This window comes from Schistocerca americana, chromosome 3 (genome assembly GCF_021461395.2).
Source record: "Schistocerca americana isolate TAMUIC-IGC-003095 chromosome 3, iqSchAmer2.1, whole genome shotgun sequence".
Classification (NCBI taxonomy): domain Eukaryota; kingdom Metazoa; phylum Arthropoda; class Insecta; order Orthoptera; family Acrididae; genus Schistocerca; species Schistocerca americana.
Genome location: NC_060121.1, coordinates 316,201,152 through 316,221,911, shown reverse-complemented (window position 1 = coordinate 316,221,911; position 20,760 = coordinate 316,201,152). Strand labels below are relative to the sequence as shown.

Here is a 20,760-nt window from a genome sequence, read left to right as displayed (position 1 = left end):
CCTAACCTCACTTATTGTTGCAGGCTCAACAACGTCCGGCGAAATCGGCAGAATCATCGAGTGAGAGGCATCATGTTGCAGTCCTGGTGGATGTACATCGCCCGCAACATGATGCAAGTCGATCACAAAATCTGGCATTAGGCACCGGGCCGAAGTCATTGTTCGAATGCTATGTCGATGTAATGCTCCGACGCGGAGGTCGCGGACACAGTACAACGGCAAAAACGGAAGACGTTACAACTCTGGGTCACCAGTGAGGGAGAAGTTCGGGTTGGTTACACAAAACAACACCCATTTTGCAATAGTTCATTTATTCACCTAAACATAAGCAATGTTGACAAAGGACTGACATAGCGGAACAGCCCAAAGACAATGCTCAGCGTCCAAAGACAATGCTCAGAGTCCACAGACGAACACATATCGATGCTGGTGTCGACCTCATTGGCGCAACAGCAGTAATGTGATCTTTCAGTGTTGATATGGTGCCTCTTGAAATACATTTCATTTTGACTGCCTTGATTATGGAAGTCCTGACAAAACTCTTACCATCTGGTGAGCAACTTGTATGAGACAGGCGAAATACCCTCAGACTTCAAGAAGAATATAATAATCCCAATCCCAAAGAAGGCAGGTGTTGACAGAAGTGAAAATTACCGAAGTATCAGTTTAATAAGTCACAGCTGCAAAATACTACCGCGAGTTCTTTACAGATGAATGGAAAAACTCATAGAAGTCGACCTCGGGGAAGATCAGTTTGGATTCTGTAGAAATGTTGGAACACGTGAGGCAATACTGACCCTACGACTTATCTTAGAAGAAAGATTAAGGAAAGGCAAACCTATGTTTCTAGCATTTTTAGACTTAGAGAAAGCTTTTGACAATTTTGATTGGAATACTCTCTTTCAAATTCTGAAGGTGGCAGGGGTAAAATACAGAGAGCGAAAGGCTATTTACAATTTGTACAGAAACCAGATGGCAGTTATAAGAATCGAGGGGTATGAAAGGGAAGCAGTGGTTACGAAGGGAGTGAGACAGGGTTGTAGCCTATCCCTGATGTTATTCAATCTGTATATTGAGCAAGCAATAAAGGAAACAAAAGAAAAGTTTGGGGTAGGTATTAAAATCCATGGAGAAGAAATGAAAACTTTGAGGTTCGCCGATGACATTGTAATTCTGTCAGGGACAGCAAAGGACTTGGAAGAGCAGTTGAACGGAATGGGCAGTGTCTTGAAAGGAGGGCATAAGATGAACATCAACAAAAGCAAAACGAGGATAATGGAATGTAGTCGAATTAAGTTGGGTGATGCTGAGGGAATTTGATTAGGAAATGAGACATTTAAAGTAGTAAAGGAGTTGTGCTATTTGGGGAGCAAAATAACTGATGATGGTCAAAGTAGAGAGGATATCAAATGTAGACTGACAATGGCAAGGAAAGCGTTTCTGAAGAAGAGAAATTTGTTAACATTGAGTATAGATTTAAGTGTCAGGAAGTCGTTTCTGAAAGTATTTGTATGGAGTGTAGCCATGTTTGGAAGTGAAACGTGGATGATAAATAGCTCAGACAATAAGAGAATAGAAGCTCTCAAAATGTGGTGCTACAGAAGAATGCTGAAGATTAGGTGGGTAGATCATATAACTAATGAGGAGGTATTGAATAGAATTGGGGAGAAGAGGAGCTTGTGGCACAACTTGACTAGAAGAAGGGATCGGTTAGTAGGACTTGTTCTGAGACATCGAGGGATCACCAATTTAGTATTGGAGGGCAGCGTGGAGAGTAAAGATCGTAGAGGGAGACCAAGAGATGAATACACTAAGCAGATTCAGAAGGATGTAGGCTGCAGTAGGTACTGGGGGATAAAGAAACTTGCACAGGATAGAGTAGCATGGAGAGCTGCATCAAACCAGTCTCAGGACTGAAGACCACAACAACAACAACGATTGTGGAAGCATCCATCATACGAGCACCAACAATTTGTCCACATTCAATTTCATTTGGTTCCAACAAACGCATCATGACTACTCAGAATATTGTTCTGATCCCAACTGACACTTGCAACATATTAAGGACATTGTGCAGATGCTGTTCCTGATCAAATATGACAGTGCAATCTGCAGGGTTGGTTAATATCTGCATTTATGTTCAAACATGCATTTCTTGCAGTGTTTTCATATTTTTGCCTGATCCCTGTATATTGTTTTTATTTTATTGCCTATGAGGCACATTACATGTTATGTTCTTAACATTGCAAGCAGCATTAATTATTAGTTTTAAGGATATGTTAATGGTATATCTACAATAGTTTAATATATTTCAAAGTACTCTCCAGGAGCATCTCCACATTTTTTTCCACCAACTCTCCCATGCCACACCTATTGAAAGCCTCGATGGGGTGTCCTTTAAAACTGTTGTTATAGCTGCTTGAGTAGCCTCCGTGCCTTGAAAATGAAGTCCTTTGAGTACATTCCTGACCTTAGGGAACAAAAAGAATTTAGTTTGAGTGAGGTTGGGACTATCAGTTGCTAGAAACTATCAGGGCGTAGCAAAAAATATATGTTTCATTATTTTTGGGACACACCTTGTAGAAGCAACACATGACACACATGAAATAATCACAAACAACAAGAAATCATGGAAATCAAGATTCAAACTGCTGATGTTAATAATAAACTACAGGCAAACAATAGATCAAAGACAGGGCCTAACAATCCAGACCGAAGTTGTCTAGATGTGGGACAGAGAAGAAAACAAAAATGAAGGGTGTTGTAAAAATAAGTAATGTACATGGCAAATAAAACATTTTAAAAACTAATCAAGTGTGAGGGGGAACCAAGGGAATAGGCTGCTTAGTGCAATGAAGGAAGGATGGTTTTGGTAAGGAGAGTGTGAAAGCAAAAAAATGATAGGTAATAGGAGCTGAATATGTAATGAGCCAGAGATTGGAAGCACTATATTGGAAAAGTTCTTATTAAGTAATTCGTTGACATCTTCCTTTTTCAGAATATTTTGGAGTGTGGGATGATAATGAAATAGATTAGTAGAACTGAAGAATCCAGTGTGAGATTGGATATCTCCATTGTTTACAGGATCTCTAGAAGAAATTCACAACTGTGCTGAAAATATGATTGATGTGATTCTTTAACTTCGGGATGAGCTGTCAAAGAAAATGGAAAACATGGTAGTTTGGCTGGGCTTGGTATGAATGAGAAAAGACAAGACTGTTAAAGCTAAGATGCAGAAGGGTTAAAGAAGGAAATTAGAGTGATTAAGAAAAACATATCTGTTGAGAAGTTTTGTCTTTCAACTAGATTCAGTGTGAGTTAAAAGAAAGGGGTGTGAAATATTCTATGGACTGTTACAAGAGTTTGTGTTGAGAAAGGAACTGTCAGAGGTGGGATCTGGCTGATTAAAAATACTGTTAGTAGTACTTATTGTGTAGAAATTTAAGTTGGGTAGACATCATATTTCGTCAGTTAATATCTCAGATTACAAAGTGGTTAATAAAATGAATGACTTCATTGAACATATGAGATTCAAAAATCTGTTCTGTTTGCTAATGATATTAGTGTGTTACTCTTTGTATCTATAATAGGAAGTTTGCAGGTAACAGCCGAATACTCTACGTCAAGACTTTGATAACGATTCACCACAAACAAATTATAAATGCAGAAAACACAGTATGATTATAGAGAAGCTTTATAGCAAGCTTAATAGATGATCTATATTACTAAATGGTGCATGGTTTCAGTTGAAGGTTACCTATGTAATGGCTTACAGGGACAACATTTTTTTTCGATTTTCAAAAAATTATTGATAAAATTTAAGAATTTAAATTGTTTTCATAATTTATTCATTAAGAGTTATAATTCCACATCAGAGGTTTAACACAATAAGTCAAGTACTGAAGTTAGAAACTGTATATATGTCTTGAGGCAGCATAACTAGCTGCACACAAATTGTTGTTGTGGTCTTCAGTCCTGAGACTGGTTTGATGCAGCTCTCCATGCTACTCTATCCTGTGCAAGCTTCTTCATCTCCCAGTACCTACTGCAACCTACATCCTTCTGAATCTGTTTAGTGTATTCATCTCTTGGTCTCCCTCTACGATGTTTACCCTCCACGCTGCCCTCCAATACTAAATTGGTGATCCCTTGATGCCTCAGAACATGTCCTACCAACCGATCGTTTCTTCTGGTCAAGTTGTGCCACAAACTTCTCTTCTCCCCAATCCTATTCAATACCTCCTCATTAGTTATATGATCTAACCATATAATCTTCAGCATTCTTCTGTAGCACCACATTTTGAAAGCTTCTATTCTCTTCTTGTCCAAACTAGTTATCGTCCATGTTTCACTTCCATACATGGCTACAGTCCATACAAATACTTTCAGAAATGACTTCCTGACACTTAAATCTATATTCAATGTTAACAAATTTCTCTTCTTCAGAAACGCTTTCCTTGCCATTGCCAGTCTACATTTGATATCCTCTCTACTTCGACCATCATCAGTTATTTTGCTCCCCAAATAGCAAAACTCCTTTACTACTTTAAGTGTCTCATTTCCTAATCTAATTCCCTCAGCATCACACGACTTAATTCGACTACATTCCATTATCCTCGTTTTGCTTTTGTTGATGTTCATCTGATAACCCTCCTTTCATGACTGTGTCCATTCCGTTCAACTGCTCTTCCAAGACCTTTGCTGTCTCTGACAGAATTACAATGTCATCGGTGAACCTCAAAGTTTTTATTTCTTCTCCATGGATTTTAATACCTACTCCAAACTTTTCTTTTGTTTCCTTTATTGCTTGCTCAATATACAGATTGAATAACATCAGGGATATGCTACAACCCTGTCTCACTCCCTTCCCTACCACTGCTTCCCTTTCATGTCCCTCGACTCTTATAACTGCCATCTGGTTTCTGTACAAATTGTAAATAGCCTTTCGCTCCCTGTATTTTACCCCTGCCACCTTCAGAATTTGAAAGAGAGTATCCCAATCAACATTGTCAAAAGCTTTCTCTAAGTCTACAAATGCTAGAAATGTAGGTTTGTCTTTCCTTAATCTTTCTTCTAAGATAAGTCGTAGGGTCAGTATTGCCTCATGTGTTCCAATATTTCTATGGAATCCAAACTGATCTTCCCCAAGGTCAGCTTCTACCAGTTTTTCATTCGTCTATAGATAATACGCATTAGTATTTTGCATCCGTGACTTATTAAACTGATTGTTCGGTAATTTTCACATCTGTCAGCACCTGCCTTCTTTGGGATTGGAATTATTATATTCTTCTTGAAGTCTGAGGGTATTTCGCCTGTCTCATTCATCTTACTCACCAGATGGTAGAGTTTTGTCAGGCCGTCAGTAGTTCTAATGGAATGTTGTCTACTCCTGGGGTCTTGTTTTGACTCAGGTCTTTCAGTGCGCTGTCAAACTCTTCACGCAGTATCGTATCTCCCATTTCATCTTCATCTACATCCTCTTCCATTTCCATTATACAGTGTGTATACTACCCGGGACAACCGGGAGATCCGGGAAAAACCCAGGATTTTTTCATCCGGGAGAAAACCAGTAAAAACCCGGGAATTTTTTAGAATTCCGGGAACGTTTCATTGTTTTAGTTTTCAGTTAAATTTTTGTGATTTTGACTGGTAAGAACCAATACTCAAACAAAGGATATTACTGTATCCCGCGTCTGCAGGATAATACTGCAGCAACAAAACATTAACAAGAGGAAGAAAAAACGAAAATAAAACTTAAGTCGCAAAGGAAATCCCCATATACAACAACAAAACATAGTGCTCATACAAGCGGCTGCCAACAGCAAAGGCTTTAGAAAGACTATGCAATAATTCATAATGACAAATTGCCTCCGATGAGCATGACGTAACAGCTGTTTACGTTAGATTCGTTCGAGCAGTTGCGGGAGGGCTCTTGTGCATGTGCTGTTGAGTAGCGCATGGGTAGTACCTTCTCCCGGTTCTGGCTACGGATGTGTGGCTGGGCACCAGTGTCTAGTATTGCCCCGGTTTGGAAATATCGTAGATCCGGGGCTGATGCACAGAGCAGTCTGAGTTGTGGTAGGGAGGTGGGTAGTCTCCATGTGACCTGTGTTTATGTTTAGTGATTTTGCTGTTTCCTCTTCATTTATTACTCTCACATCAAATGAAAACAAAACGGACCGATGTGGCCAGGAGCTATCAAATGAATTAAAATACGTTCGCATAATTACGGAAGGCTAAAATATGTTATTATTTTCACGTTTTATTTCCACGTTTCTGACAGTCAAGCATTAATCACCTTGCAGAACAATGAAGTTATTTTTGTCGCTTTGCTAAAGAGATTTGGCTTTTATTAATCTTTTGCGCTGAGGCAGTCAATTTATTTGAAACAAAGTGTTTAATTTCACACTGTTGGCTAGTTTCAACTGTTCGCTGCATTTCAAGTGCACGTTTTCCATCTTCTAGCTCGCATGGCATTATGCCATAATAAAGAACCAAACATGATATAATATAGTACTGGTACCCAAGAAAATTCACATCTGAATCTGGACATACGAATGTGCACTTTAAGCCCAATTATGCATTTTAGTATGGCTCATGAAATTCCGATGAACTTGAAGTGTCCTCTGATGTCTTGTTTCTTTTGTGACATAGTACAAGATCTTTTAATGTTTTACACGTACGAACATACGGGCTTCCTGTGTGTGCGTAGCTACGCAAGAGTGGTGGCGCCTCTTGGGGCTCTCTGGCAACTGCTGAAACAAATCAGTTTCTAACAGGTCACGGGAAAACATTGCAGATGGTGGTTTAAAAAGCTTTGCTTTCAGAGTAAATTTCCTTTTACACAAGATGAACTATATGCGAGAATGTACGCTGAATTTCTTAAATCACAGAGCGTTTGACTCTCAATTAAAAATCAACTCTTTGAGGACGACCATCTAGAAGAATTTTGAACCCAGAAGATCAGACATTTACGTCATTACTAAAAATTTTACTGGCACGTTTGTGTGATATATCTTAAAGAGTAACATGCGCAAAAAAGATCAACACTATATTTGGAAGCTTAGCTTCTCTTGCATCTTTGAGGCTACGATTATATGTGAATCCTCTGTTTTTCTTGTAGCAACACTATGTATATTAATGTAAACCATACATTTTTCTTATTTGTGTCTTCACGCTAATTAAAAGTTATCTTGCTATTAGCTGGCTACATCACGTGTCATATGCTGTCATCAGCTGGCGAGATCACATGACATGAGCTATGACTGGCTTACAAAAGCACGTCGCAACCTCGATTTCAATGCCTTGGAAAGTAACATGTGGTGTTTGGTGGAATTCGAATTTACATCTTCGTAACACGAAAATATGCAGCGTACATGTTGCTGCTGCACATCAAAGATCTTTCAAAACGTGTTTTTCCCCCCATGAGTTTCGTTTTCTACGGGAAATTCTACGTGGGTGTATAAAACCATAAACATTCAAAAGACTGATAAGTTTTACAGTGCCGAGGAAGAGTATACTCTCACATAACATGGGGAAAAATGTCTTTTCACCCGGGAGAAAGTGTATTTTCAACCGAGAAATCCGGGAATTTTTTTTCCTTGTCCATGTATACACCCTGATTATATTGTCCTCAAGTTCAGGGGTAATAATATAACAAGTAATGAGATGTGTGAAAAACCTAATTTTTCTTAAAGCAGAGTTTGATTTGTTAAAGAAATCGGTGTTGGCGAGTTACTGTTATTGCAGAAAATTTTTATGTTGTAAAGGTTTTGGGTCTATGGGTGTGTATATCTGTGAATAACATATTGAAGAAACTCAGCAATGTGCCATAGACTGAGGATATTAAAAGTTACAACTAGTAAATAAAAAAATAAAAAAATTAAAAAAGCACAGGCATGCTGTGCACAGTTCCACTATGGAGTCTTTTTTCAGGAGAATAGCTGCTCAGATCATAAACATATTTATAATGCAAAAAAGAGCACTGAGGATAATATGCAGCTGTAAAAAACTGAGTTGTATGAACCTTATTTCACTGAGCTTGGGGTTGTAGATGTTCCATGTGTGTTTCTTTGCAGAACATGGGTATTTACAATTATGGTACTAGGTTAAAGTCAGACCTTCACAAAGTGTGTGCCTGAACATCATCCTTTAGAAAAGTGTAACCTACTGTGATATGATATTGTATTAGAAGAAATTAAAACTGCATCAGAGGCAGTATTTAGGAGCTAAGTAACGGAATTCCTAATGAAGCAATGTCTTTAGTCTGAACTAGAGTCTTAAAATACGTAAAACTGATAATTTTTCTTCAGATGTGCATCAAACAACCAAACTGGGAGTATATGCACGCTTTTATGGTTTTTCTTTGTTTATACTTTGTGTGATGATGTGTTATTTTGACCTCTCCAGTAGCACTTGTACAACCTTTACTCTATGCTGAAATGGACCAATAAATATACAGTACAATACAAAACGCAAACAGTTTACCTTAAGTGGAACAATGAGTCTGAAATGAGATGCTCACAATCATTGTATATTAGCAATTCTGATACTTGGTGTTGGGACATGCACTCTTAATTCAAACAGTGAAGAGATACATGTTGGTAATTTCTAGAGGAAATAGGGAAACAAATAATTGGATCAAGGAACAGCGTGGAATAAAAGAAATGACCATAAAGAACTGAAATGTAGATGGGTAGGTGATGTAGCTAAGTGCGTGAATAGTTAGTGGCCAAAGAAGTGTTCAAGTGAAGTCCAAGAAATAAGAAAACACAAGAAGGTGGCCAAATGGGAGGTGGATGGATGTCATTATAAAAGATACAAGAGCAACTTAGATGTACACTCATGTGCAGGAAAAACAGAACACCATGCACAACTAGAGATAGGACACTCATTTTCACAGGATGTGTAAATTAGTATGTTATGTACAAATGATTAGCATTTCAGTTACCTTAGTTCAGCATGTTTACTGTTCCCCAGTAGGCTAGGGTCTGCCATGGGCCCCCAATAACTTGTTCCATGCATGATGGCATTGACATGCGTAAGGTATGAATGGTATCCCATGGTATAGCCATCTGTGCTACATTCACCTGGGTCCAAAGTTCATTTGTGATGGTTGGCATTGTTTCACCTCATCCCACAAATTTTTGATTGGCGACAAGTTTGGTGACCTGGTGGGGCCAGGGCAAAAGGCTGACATCCTGTGACACCAAGAAGGCACTTGTTGTGCCATCATTTTCAAACAGAACCTGGATTCATCTGGAAATGCTATCTGACACCATTCCTGGCCACAGTGACATTGTAACATATGCCATTGCCATCTAACATGTTTCTGCACATGCCTGAAATGCTAGGGACACTTTGTTCCTTCAACAGGACGATTCATAACAGCCAACATTAAATACTTATAATTTTGATCTTCTAGATATGTTTTCTGCCACTATCTTGTGTATCCTTCATTCTTAATAATTTTTTAACAAACATTATTTCTGATTTCTGCTGTATTAATGTTGTTTTCTTTGTTAATTTAGTTGCTGTGTCTTTTATAAATAATACTATCAGATTGCTTTACATGATTTTTGTTTATTATTATTATTATTATTATTATTATTATTATTATTACATTTGTCGTAAGTATTGTGACAACTGTCATCATCAGATCCTGTAACTAAGATCAAAATCTTAGAACTCATGCAACAAGTTTGGTGTTAATTGCAATAAAACCTAAGCTGAAGTGGGACATCACTGCAAACTCAGGCCAAAAGATTACAAAAATGCACCTTCATTTTTCAGGTCATGTATATATAAAATGAGAGAGAGCCTTTAAAACTGCAAATATTGTAAGCTAAATTATAAGAAATGATTTCAATAGATTCGGTTCAATAACTGTAAAATTAACAATGTAGGAAAAGGTAGACTGCTACTTATTGTAAAGGAGACACATTAAGTTGCAGACTGGCCCTTTTAAAAGACACTTACATAAAGCTTTTGGCCACAGTCTTCTTTAGCAAAAGAGAAGCACACACCATTCGTATGTACAAGCAAACACATCTCATGCACACATGACTGCCAACTCTGATATATTTGGTTGGAATGCAACTATCACGTGGGATGCAAGCAGCAATCTGGAGGGGGTGGGGGAGGGGAAGGGATAGTAGTGCACAGATGGGGAGAGAGATGAACGCTGCATGACAGAGTGTGCATGGACTAGAATGCCAAGAGGTGCAGTGTCAGGAGGTTGTGGGGTAGGGAGAGGGGAAAAAAGGAGTGAGAAGAGAGGAGGGGGAAAGATGGGTGGGTGTGTTGAAAGAGGGCGGCAAACATAGAGGGTGGAGAATGGGGAGGAGATGATAGGACAGAGGGGGTGGAAATTGTTGGGTGGAGGGTGTATGGACAGCGTGTCACCATAGGTTGAGGACATTCACCCTGGTGTTGCACCTGGGTCTTCTACAGGGATATGATCCTTGTGGAAGAGGTTGGGATAGGGAATGGTGTAGGGGTGGACTAGGACGTTGTGGAGGTTGGGTGGGTGATGGAACACCACTTTAGGAGGGGTGGGTAGTACCTCGGGTACTACTGTTCCTACACCCTTCACCAAACAGTTTCTACCCTCTCTGTCCTATCATCTTCTCTCCGTTCTTGTTTCCTTCTCTTTGTTTCCGCCCTCTGCCAAAGCACCTGCCCATCTTTCCCTGTTCCTCTTCTTCCTCTCTCCCTTTTTTCCCACACCCTCCCCTGCCCCACAACCTCCTGACGCTGCACATCTTGGCATTCTAGTAACTGCAGACCCCACCAGAAAGTGTTCATCTCTCCTGCATGTACTCTATTATCCCTTCTCATTCCCAATCCCCACTCCCTCCAGATTGCTGCTTGCATCCCATGTGATAGTTGCATTTTGGCCAAAGATGTCGGAGTAGGCGATCATGTGTGCATGGATGTGCTTGCTTGTGTGTATGGATGATGTGTGTTTCTCTTTTGCTAAAGAAGGCTGTTCCTTTGCCTTGATCCAACGGCCGATAGGAACTATTTATTGATACAACACACAACCAAATGTATGGTTGGACGCATCACAAGACAGAATGAATTCCTTATTCAAATTTGTAAATACCAAGACCAGACTCGATATCAAAGCTTCTTTTAGTTTCTGAAAAGCGCATTGATAATCCTCTGATCAAACAAATTTTGAACCCTTATTTAATAATTGCCTGGCAACATCCAAAAATCCATTTACAAATCTTCTATAATAATTTGTGATGCCAAGAAATGATTGCATTTCATTCACTGATTCAGGTACAGAAAATTCGCATATGCCTTTAACTAACCTTGAGTCTGTCCTAACACCACACTTACTAATTATGTAACCATGGTATGCCAACTCTTCCAACACAAAATTAGACTTCTCTGTACTCAACATTAATTTCATGGCTCTCAATCTCAGGAATCATCCCTTAGGCACTGTATGTGCTGCTCTGTGTCACTCACAAAGACAAGTACATCATCCAGAGGCACCATACACTGACGTGGTTTCAGTTCTCTGAGACCTCCATCCAACAACCTCTGAAATGTCGCAGGGGTTTTCTTCAATCGAAAAGGCATCCTCCTAAACTGATAATGCTTCTGCAATGAAGAAAATGCTGGTTTTTGTTGGTACTCCAGAGTGATTTCTAGCTGATGGTAGGGACTCCTCAAGTCTGCTGTCAAAAAATGTTTGCACTGGACTAAATGGTCTCTGGTTTCCTTAATGTTCAGCAAGGGGTAGGCATCAAGGGGGCATCCATTATAGTTTTGGCATTCAGGTGTTGGTAATTGCAACAAAAGCTATGTTTCCATGAGCCACCTTTTAATTACTTGGCCACAATGACAATCTCGGCTGTTCGTGGGTATTACTTTCCTCATCAACCCCGTCCTTCAGCTGCTGATCGATCAACTCCTTTGAAGTAAATCAGAACTTTGTATGGTTTGTAGACACAGGTGATTCATTTCCTGTTATTATTAGGTTCTGCTTAATGTGCATTGCCAACAATGGCTCTTTTTGGAAAAATAAAACCTTGGCAACAGTTAATCTTCCATTCATTCCTTCTCTCTCCTTTATGTGCTTCAGTGTCCCTTGTAATGCAGTTTCAGTGGTGTTTGTCAATTTTCCATGGCTAACAACCTTATATCCCACTCTTGCTCCTCCAGAATATCCATGTTAGTGATCAACATCCCCTTTGCTAACCTTAAGTCCTTGGCACTGAAACTATGCATAAACACAGATACCAGTTTTTCACCATTTACCTCTTGTGCACATACAACACTTCACTGAGCAAACCACCTGACCCAATACTTCATTTATTTCCTACAGTTCCACCACATTCATCATCCCTAATGGTAAGCTAGACTTAACATTAACCCAAAGTGATTTCCCAGTTCTTTCGGTATGCAGTCATGTGAATCAAGTCTCAGTGTGGTTGTTCACAGTTCAAATGGTTTGTCATACTTGATAGACTCACCTCACGACATTGTAACACTGCCACTGGGCTCACCCAACTAAAACCTTTCTCCATTGAGCTCCACCATGTGTTGCCGATGATTGATTTCGGCACAAGGCAGGTGCAATGAATCCAAACCCAGAATCATATCATAGCCCTCACTCATTGCAGCACAATCTCTACATGTAGTCTGAACTGAACTGTACCCAGGCAAAAATCATGCTCACCGATCCCAATGGTGTATCAACTCTCTTCCCCACTTCACGCAATCTATATTGTGATGGGTTCCACTCCTTATGTTCCACCAGACCGTCACTGGCAAACTGATGCATATATCCAACAACATCCTGCAATTTGTCTTCCTTATTATTCTCCTGACAAAATGATCCATCTCTGCATATGACTTTGTAGCATCAACTTTACTGGGAAAGCCCTCAAGTGGACCTAGGGTTCCTGTTGGCATTTAACATATGTTTCTTTCCTAGTCCCCTATTTCTGAAACTACCATTACCATTGTGCTGCCTCTGCTTCTCCTTTCGCTGTCCTGTGGCCGGCAACATTGCCATAGCACATGCTCCATCTGTCCACATCTACAACAGCTTTTTGTTGGCTGAAAACACTGTCACTCTGGTTTATTCAATGTGGTTGATATATCAATTTCCTTGCATTTTGCTGTCAGTTTGACAGCTGTGTGCAAATCAGTAAGAACCCCTATCCATACCCTCCTTGCTATTTTTGATAGCAACCATCTAAAAATGCGTCAGGCACCCTCTGCCCAGCCTTCCGTGAAATTACTTCATTCACTACAGTGTTCTGCCCCAACTCGTATATACAACGATTGATCTTACTTATCCTATCCACAAATTCTTTTACTGACCCTGTGTGCCTCTGTCACCATGCCCAACAGTACCCAAAATGTGTAACACTGTTTTGCTTTGTATATCTTTGAACCAATCTCTTTCTAAATTCCTCAAATGTTTCAGCTCCCTTGAGAACCCCCATATAAACTGTATAAGCTTTTGCTTCGAAAATAGCAGCTAAACTTGCAGCTGCCAAATCAATCAACGATTGATCTTACTTATCCTATCCACAAATTCTTTTACTGACCCTGTGTGCCTCTGTCACCATGCCCAACAGTACCCAAAATGTGTAACACTGTTTTGCTTTGTATATCTTTGAACCAATCTCTTTCTAAATTCCTCAAATGTTTCAGCTCCCTTGAGAACCTCCATATAAACTGTATAAGCTTTTGTTTCGAAAATAGCAGCTAAACTTGCAGCTGCCAAATCAATCAACGATTGATCTTACTTATCCTATCCACAAATTCTTTTACTGACCCTGTGTGCCTCTGTCACCATGCCCAACAGTACCCAAAATGTGTAACACTGTTTTGCTTTGTATATCTTTGAACCAATCTCTTTCTAAATTCCTCAAATGTTTCAGCTCCCTTGAGAACCTCCATATAAACTGTATAAGCTTTTGCTTCGAAAATAGCAGCTAAACTTGCAGCTGCCAAATCTATATTTTGCTTTGTTGACAGTGCTTCTACCAGACTAGGTAACTCTGTGTTGTTATACTTTTTCCAATAATATACAAGCTGCCACTGATTCTTCTATACCTCTTACTCCTCGCCCTTCTTGGCACATCATACCGTGATGGGTTCCACTCTTTACGTTCCACCAGATCGTCACTGGCAGCTGATTCATATATCCAACAACGTCCTGCAATTTGTCTTCCTTATTATTCTCCTGACAAAACGATCCATCTCTGCGTATGACTTTGTAGCATCTAACTTTACTGGGAAAGCCCCCAAGTGGACCTAGGGTTCCTGTTGGCATTTAACATATGTTTCTTTCCTGGTCCCCTATCTCTGAAACTACCATTACCATTGTGCTGCCTCTGCTTCTCCTTTCGCTGTCCTGTGGCTGGCAACATTGCCATAGCACATGCTCCATCTGTCCACATCTACAACAGCTTTTTGTTATCTGAAAACACTGTCCCTCTATTTTTTCAATCTGTTTGATATATCAGTTTCCTTGCATTCTGCTGTCAGTTTGACAGCTGTATGCAAATCAGTAAGAACCCCTATCCATACCCTCCTTGCTATTTTTGATAGAAACCATCTAAAAAATGCGTCAGGCACCCTCTGCTCAGCCTCCTGTAAAATTACTTCATTCTCTACAGTGTTCTGCCCCAACTCATATATACAATGATTGATCTTACTTATTCTATCCACAAGTTCTTCTACTGACCCTGTGTGCCTCTGTCACCATGCCCAACAGTACCCAAAATGTGTAACACTGTTTTGCTTTGTATACCTTTGAACCAGTCTCTTTCTAAATTCGTCAAATATTTCAGCTCCCTTGAGAACCTCCATATAAACTGTATAAGCTTTTGCTTCTCGATTTTCTTAATTTTGCTACTTTGAAAGTTCTGCATCAGACCACCCTTCCATTTTTGCCAAATTCCTAAGATCCTCCACAAATGCTTGCACATCCTCAATTTATTTATCAGTGCTGCCAATAATATACAAGCTGCCACTGATTCTGATACACCTTGTACTCCTTGCCCTTCTTGGCATTCATTTTGAAAAACCAAGAATTACAAGATACACAATATAAAGTCTTGATGTTTAATCATTAGCTATCTAGCCATGTCCCTGTAATAATCACACTTCAAACTCGCTTCTGTTACTGATACTGTACATGGTGCTCAATGACTTTCCAAGTTACAGTGTGTAAATCTGACAGGTACTAGACAGTCATGATCTCCATTACCTCTAAAGTGACCTCCAAATCCCATAGCTCCTTATTTTTAATGAAAGTCACCTTAACAAAGAGCGTGGCAGTCAAGCTTTTTTCTGTGGGTAAGACACTTTAAGAACAGCAATTAAATTTCTTGACTCACCATACTGTAGCCAATAGGTTCACATGTTGCACTGGAAAAACATCAGTACCTTAACACCAGTGAAGTGAAGAGGGGTGGACATGCAAGGGGTTGCTATGTGGCGCCAGTCATACAGCCAGAAACCTCCCAGATTTCTTTATTACCACTCTTAGCCATGGTTCCATACAAGCAGCAGCAGGGTGACTGAAACACCCAGTGGCTTACAGCATGTTATTCCAGCAATGTTGACAGAGTGCAGTCTCAGCTGAGTAGAGGCACATGGCACAGCTGCCTCTGTCGGTGATGACTCCACCCTTCAAGAAACACGGCTAACTACAGCCATTAGTGCTTGGTGCTGCTTGTGCCCCAACGCTGTCCAGTAGCAGCCCAGTGCTGTCCAGTAGCAGCCGGCAGGTGATGTAACAGACCTGTATTGATGACTGGCTAAATGCTTTCCAGGACTGGTGCTGGCCCAGTGTGTCAGTGGCTCCAGTCCCCATGGTTTCAGGGTAGGCTGCCATGTCGCAGAGTCAAAGTACGCTCCACAAATGGCATTCTGGATGATGCCTCAAAGTACCACATCCCTATGGAAATAGAGCTGTGATACGAAACGCAAGTGACTGGAGTACATAATGGCTAGTTATGTATACACTTTTGGGCTGCACTGGCTTGGGCTCTGCTGTGCCTTGCAGCAAGTATGCTAAACACTTTTTTGGCTGCTGGTGTGGAAAGGGTTCTGCCATTTTCTGCCCAGGTATTGCTGTGTCAACTGTTTACACACCTCGTCAGGCCAGTTTGCCTTGCAATACTGCAACAGCATACATCCACACTTGCCTGTGGCTAGTGTTGCAGCAATCTACTTCCTACTCAGTGTATTTCTAATTAAATGTGGTTGGTGCACTACAATTGCAACATCATACAGAGCCCAGTAATGTAGCATGGTAGTCCTGGGATAAAGCTCCAATATTATGAGTAAAAACAGAAATACTGTACCCAAAGGAAAATTCTGTTGAGAACATTGTAAAATTAGCAAAAGACAGAATAGCTGGCCAATATTTGGTAATCCAGTCTCCCTCTTTGTTATTTTATAGAAACAGAAATATACAGTTTTTGTCACCATTACTTCATAAGGATATGTACCCTGTGGTTTCTAAGATTGAACACACTATGTATGTTAATTTTCTTTCTTCTTGTTCCCACTCCATTTGTTCCTGTGAAACAGTACAGTTTAACTCTTTGTTGCCAGTAATGTCAAAGAGTGCGCTCTTTGTCAAGTTAATGCTAATAAAGAATACACTGCTTCTGAGATGGTAGAATCCTGACCACTAATGAAGAATATTATTGATATATCTGAGAGTGCTTTCTCATTGTAATGTTACATCTAAATAATGACACCAACATAATATAGTGGAACTGTAACACATTTATTGATTCATGACAGTTGTATAAGTAGAACAGCGTGATATTATGAATGTACGGCAAACATTAACATAGTAACACAACATTCAAACAGTTAAAAACACACAGGGCAAATTTTACATGATTTGTTAACACTTTGGAGACCAAGCCCAAGCTTAGCTCAGGCCTCAGCTTTGTGTTAAAAAGGCCACACCCGAGTGTAGGTCAGGGCATGATTTTCTCAGTGTGCAAGCAAGCTATTTCTTGAAAACCCAATTCATTTGATTTGACAACAATGTACAGATGTCTTGCTATCTGTCCTTTGATTGGTGCTGCTTTCTCTTTTCAGTGTTCAGAATTATTTTGAAAGATACACTAGCAAATGTAAGAGCTGCTGTCATGAATGACTGAACCAATATGATCACATTGACTAATTTCATGTGTGTGTTTTTGTTAGGTTTTGTACTTTGCTGTAATTCTGCTACAGATATGTCATGTTTGTTGCATGAGCAAGAAATTTTGGAAGCTCAAAAGGAAGAAATTGCTCAATAGCTCACCTCACACTTTCTTCTTGGGAGGATAATTATACTTTCTGTCATCATTATTTTAAAATTTACAATCTTTCAAAGAATGAAAGTAAATTTGAAAACTGTATATTGGAGCTTGGTCCTTTTTATTATATTTCACTCATGAAGATACATTAATTACATCTTTCCCAGTAATGCTTTAAATTATGGCATAAATGGCCAAATTCCTAGGCCTGATATTCTTCGATGTAGTCAATCTCCAAAGTGTTAACAGATGGTGTTCACTTTGCCCAGCATCTGTTCATTGAATGATGATGTGATAGCAAGAACAACATAACGTATTGTTTAATGATGTGAATTGTACTCATTGTGTTGCTGTTTTTATTTTTTCAGTCTAAATTATGGCATTGTTGCATTGCTTTGCATTTTTATGTTATTTATTTTCAGTTTTGACTGTTTCTTGAGTTTTCAATTCTAAAACTAATATGTATGTATTGGCAGACATTTCATGCATGTATGACTTGTTATCAAAAAGTAATGAATAATGTATAGTTAGAATATAATACATTCATATGTTAATGAAACTTTCACTTTCATATACCAACTAGCATATTTCTTTTGAGAAAACAAGTCCTTTCTTTTTTAATCATTCTGCCCAATCTCTTATAATTGTCATACAGTACTTAAATGAATAAGTATTTATACAGAGTGACACTGTCTTCTTCTTTTTAATTTTACATGCAGATGTTCTGGAATCTATGGTGTGAGAAAGTGAGGTTTTTGTCCCCCAGTGAAGATTTCTCATGTCTGTCAGAAACATCAGCTGAATCTTCGTCATCTGAAAGCAGCCTCTTTATCAAGTCCAAGAAACATACAGTTTCTGAGTCAGGGAAGCACAGACTATGGTGTCAGTTTGGAAGGGGCCAAGCCAAAGATGAGGTATCATTTAATCAGTTATGCATATTGTTATTGCTGAAGTAAATCATAATTGTTGGAAAATAAACTGCTATATGTCTTAGGCTTTACTGATCACAGTGCCTTGATCGTTTATAAATTATCAAGAGGAATGTTTGTACAACATTCCTTTTTATTAGCAGCTGAGGGTGATATGAAGCTAACTCATGATCCTGGAAGTGAGATATACAAAAGAATCAGAATTCAGAAACAAAACAAAATGGGGAGTGTTAAGGAAAAATGTGCAAAGAATGGAAAGAATACCGATTTACATATTCCTCTGTTACCGTAGTATCACATGTCCATTTTATTTTGTTTTAAATGAAAGCACAAACTGTCATAAACAAACAAAATAATTTCATATAGTAACCATTACAAAAAGTTGAATATTTTGAAAATATGTAAGAAATGATGGATGGTGGTCATCCCTTTTATGTTGTCTAGTTGTCTCTGTAGAGCTGTACCATGGGAAGCAAGGAGAGGGTATTGTTTGGTGGCCAGTATCCTTTTTCTATAACACAAACTGCATGCATAGATTAACTGTATTCTTTATTCATAGGAATAGAAAGTCACTTATCTCCAGATTGTCATTGTGGTACCAGCTCTTCTGTATAGTCCAAGTTAGCCTCACTGTTGGTGAAGTACAAAGTACACTATTAGGGTTGTTACACGGTACCTGTCCCTGAGTTAGTGGCGGAGCTAACTGCTACTGCGATTCCCACTGGGCTGCGGCTGATGACACTGGAACTTACTCAGTGCGACAGACTGCGGCAGATTCGAACAGACTGGCCCTCTGGTCCTTGGTGGCTATTTAAATACTGGTGGCTGAGAGGGCATTGGCAGAACATTTCCTGCCAGTCTGTTGTTGGCCTCTATGTATCGTCTGGCAACCTCTTTGTCACATGGTGTGCTGGCACCAGCTTACGCCACCACAAAACATTTCCTTAGATATGATAACTATAACACCATTGTAACTGTAATTCAGTGCATCAGTCTGCAGACATTAATGGCCATAAAGTACTTCTGTATGCACAAATTATTATCCATTAAGTCATTCTTTTAACAAGTACACTTCTGCTAATAATAACGTATGAACATATCTCAGTGCCCATACTCCTTGACCAGCCACCACCATATAAAGTAGTTACTATGTTCTGTGATAATTTATATCTTCAATGATTCGGCATGAAGATACAAATGAATAATTGGGACATTAGAGAATAGAAAATCTTGACATGTGGTGCCATAGAAGCATGCTGAAGATTAGATGGGTATATTGAGATAACTAATGAGGAGATGCTGAAATGGATTGTGGAAAAATGAAATTTATGGCATAACTTGACTGACAGAATGGACTGGTTGACAAAACACATCCTGAGACATCAGGGAATTGTCAATCTAGTCATGGAGGGAAGTATAGTGGGTTACAATTGCATAGATAGAAACAGGAATTTATATGAACAGTAAGCAACATCAAAGGGGTGTTGGTTGAAGTAATTACTCGGTATTGAAGAGGCTTGCACAATATAAGGTTACAGATATTGATCCTGTTCTGGACAGATTGAATCTACCCTTAACACACCTATGATTCAGTGAGCTAACATTGCTGATGGGGAAGACCCATTGCACTAGAACGTTGCAGTTGGTGACTGCTGTGCATTTTGTCACAGAAGTGAGTTAATTGAGCTTGTGTGAGCCTGCAGGACACGTCCTGTGTGCTTGCACTCTATAGGATTGCACATGAAAGTGAATTAGTTTTGTGATATTACAGAATATTTAGTATCACAACTGACTCTTCTTAAAGAGAGGATCATGAGTGTGCACGTGATTGGGAATAAAAGGCATTAATTTGTGGAATGGAAATATTTAGAGAGTCAGAAGATGATTTTAAATTATGGTGGACTCTAAAGAACTTACAAGCAATGGCAAACTCAATTAAAAAGTGAAAAGTGTATGAATGTGATTGCGGAGTGAATGTTATTTGGCTGGTAGAGAAGTTAATATATGTGATTAAAGTACAATAAACAAAGTTTTGTCAAATCTGTGTGATTTTGTAGGAGTTTAGATCAAAATTGTGGGAACTGTAGACAGGGCATGTACCAGCAGGCAAGCCTACATCTATACCTATAGGACTACTCTGCATTCACATGTAAGTGCCTTGCAGAGTGTTCATTGAAACACTTTCACACTACTTCTCTACCATTCCACTTTTGGAACAGCGCACAGGAAAAACAAACACTCTAATACGAGGTTCGTTTGAAAAGTTCTCAGAACAGAATAGAAATAAAGTACTTACATCACTGAAACTTTTTTTATTTTTCAGTGTAGTCTCCTTGTAGATTAATGCACTTGATCCAATGATGTTCCACTGCTTTGATTCCATCTCAAAAATTTGTTTCCTCCAGGACTGCAAAATAGTTGTCAACTCCGACTAGTAATTCTTCATTTGAAGTGAATCTTCATCCACCAAGAAAAATTTTCAATTTTGGGAAGAGATGCAAGTCAGACAGAGCCATACCAGGTGA

General features: G+C 39.2%; 1 protein-coding gene across 1 annotated transcript in view; it reads left to right on the top strand.

Annotated features, from left to right (window-relative positions):
* The window catches only part of LOC124606051, a 285,569-nt gene that overhangs the window by 41,025 nt on the left and 223,784 nt on the right, over positions 1-20,760 (top strand). Inside the window, exon 3 of the mRNA XM_047138011.1 lies at positions 18,026-18,220. Coding sequence (XP_046993967.1) covers positions 18,026-18,220 — 195 coding nt within the window. The remainder of the gene's footprint in view (positions 1-18,025; positions 18,221-20,760) is intronic.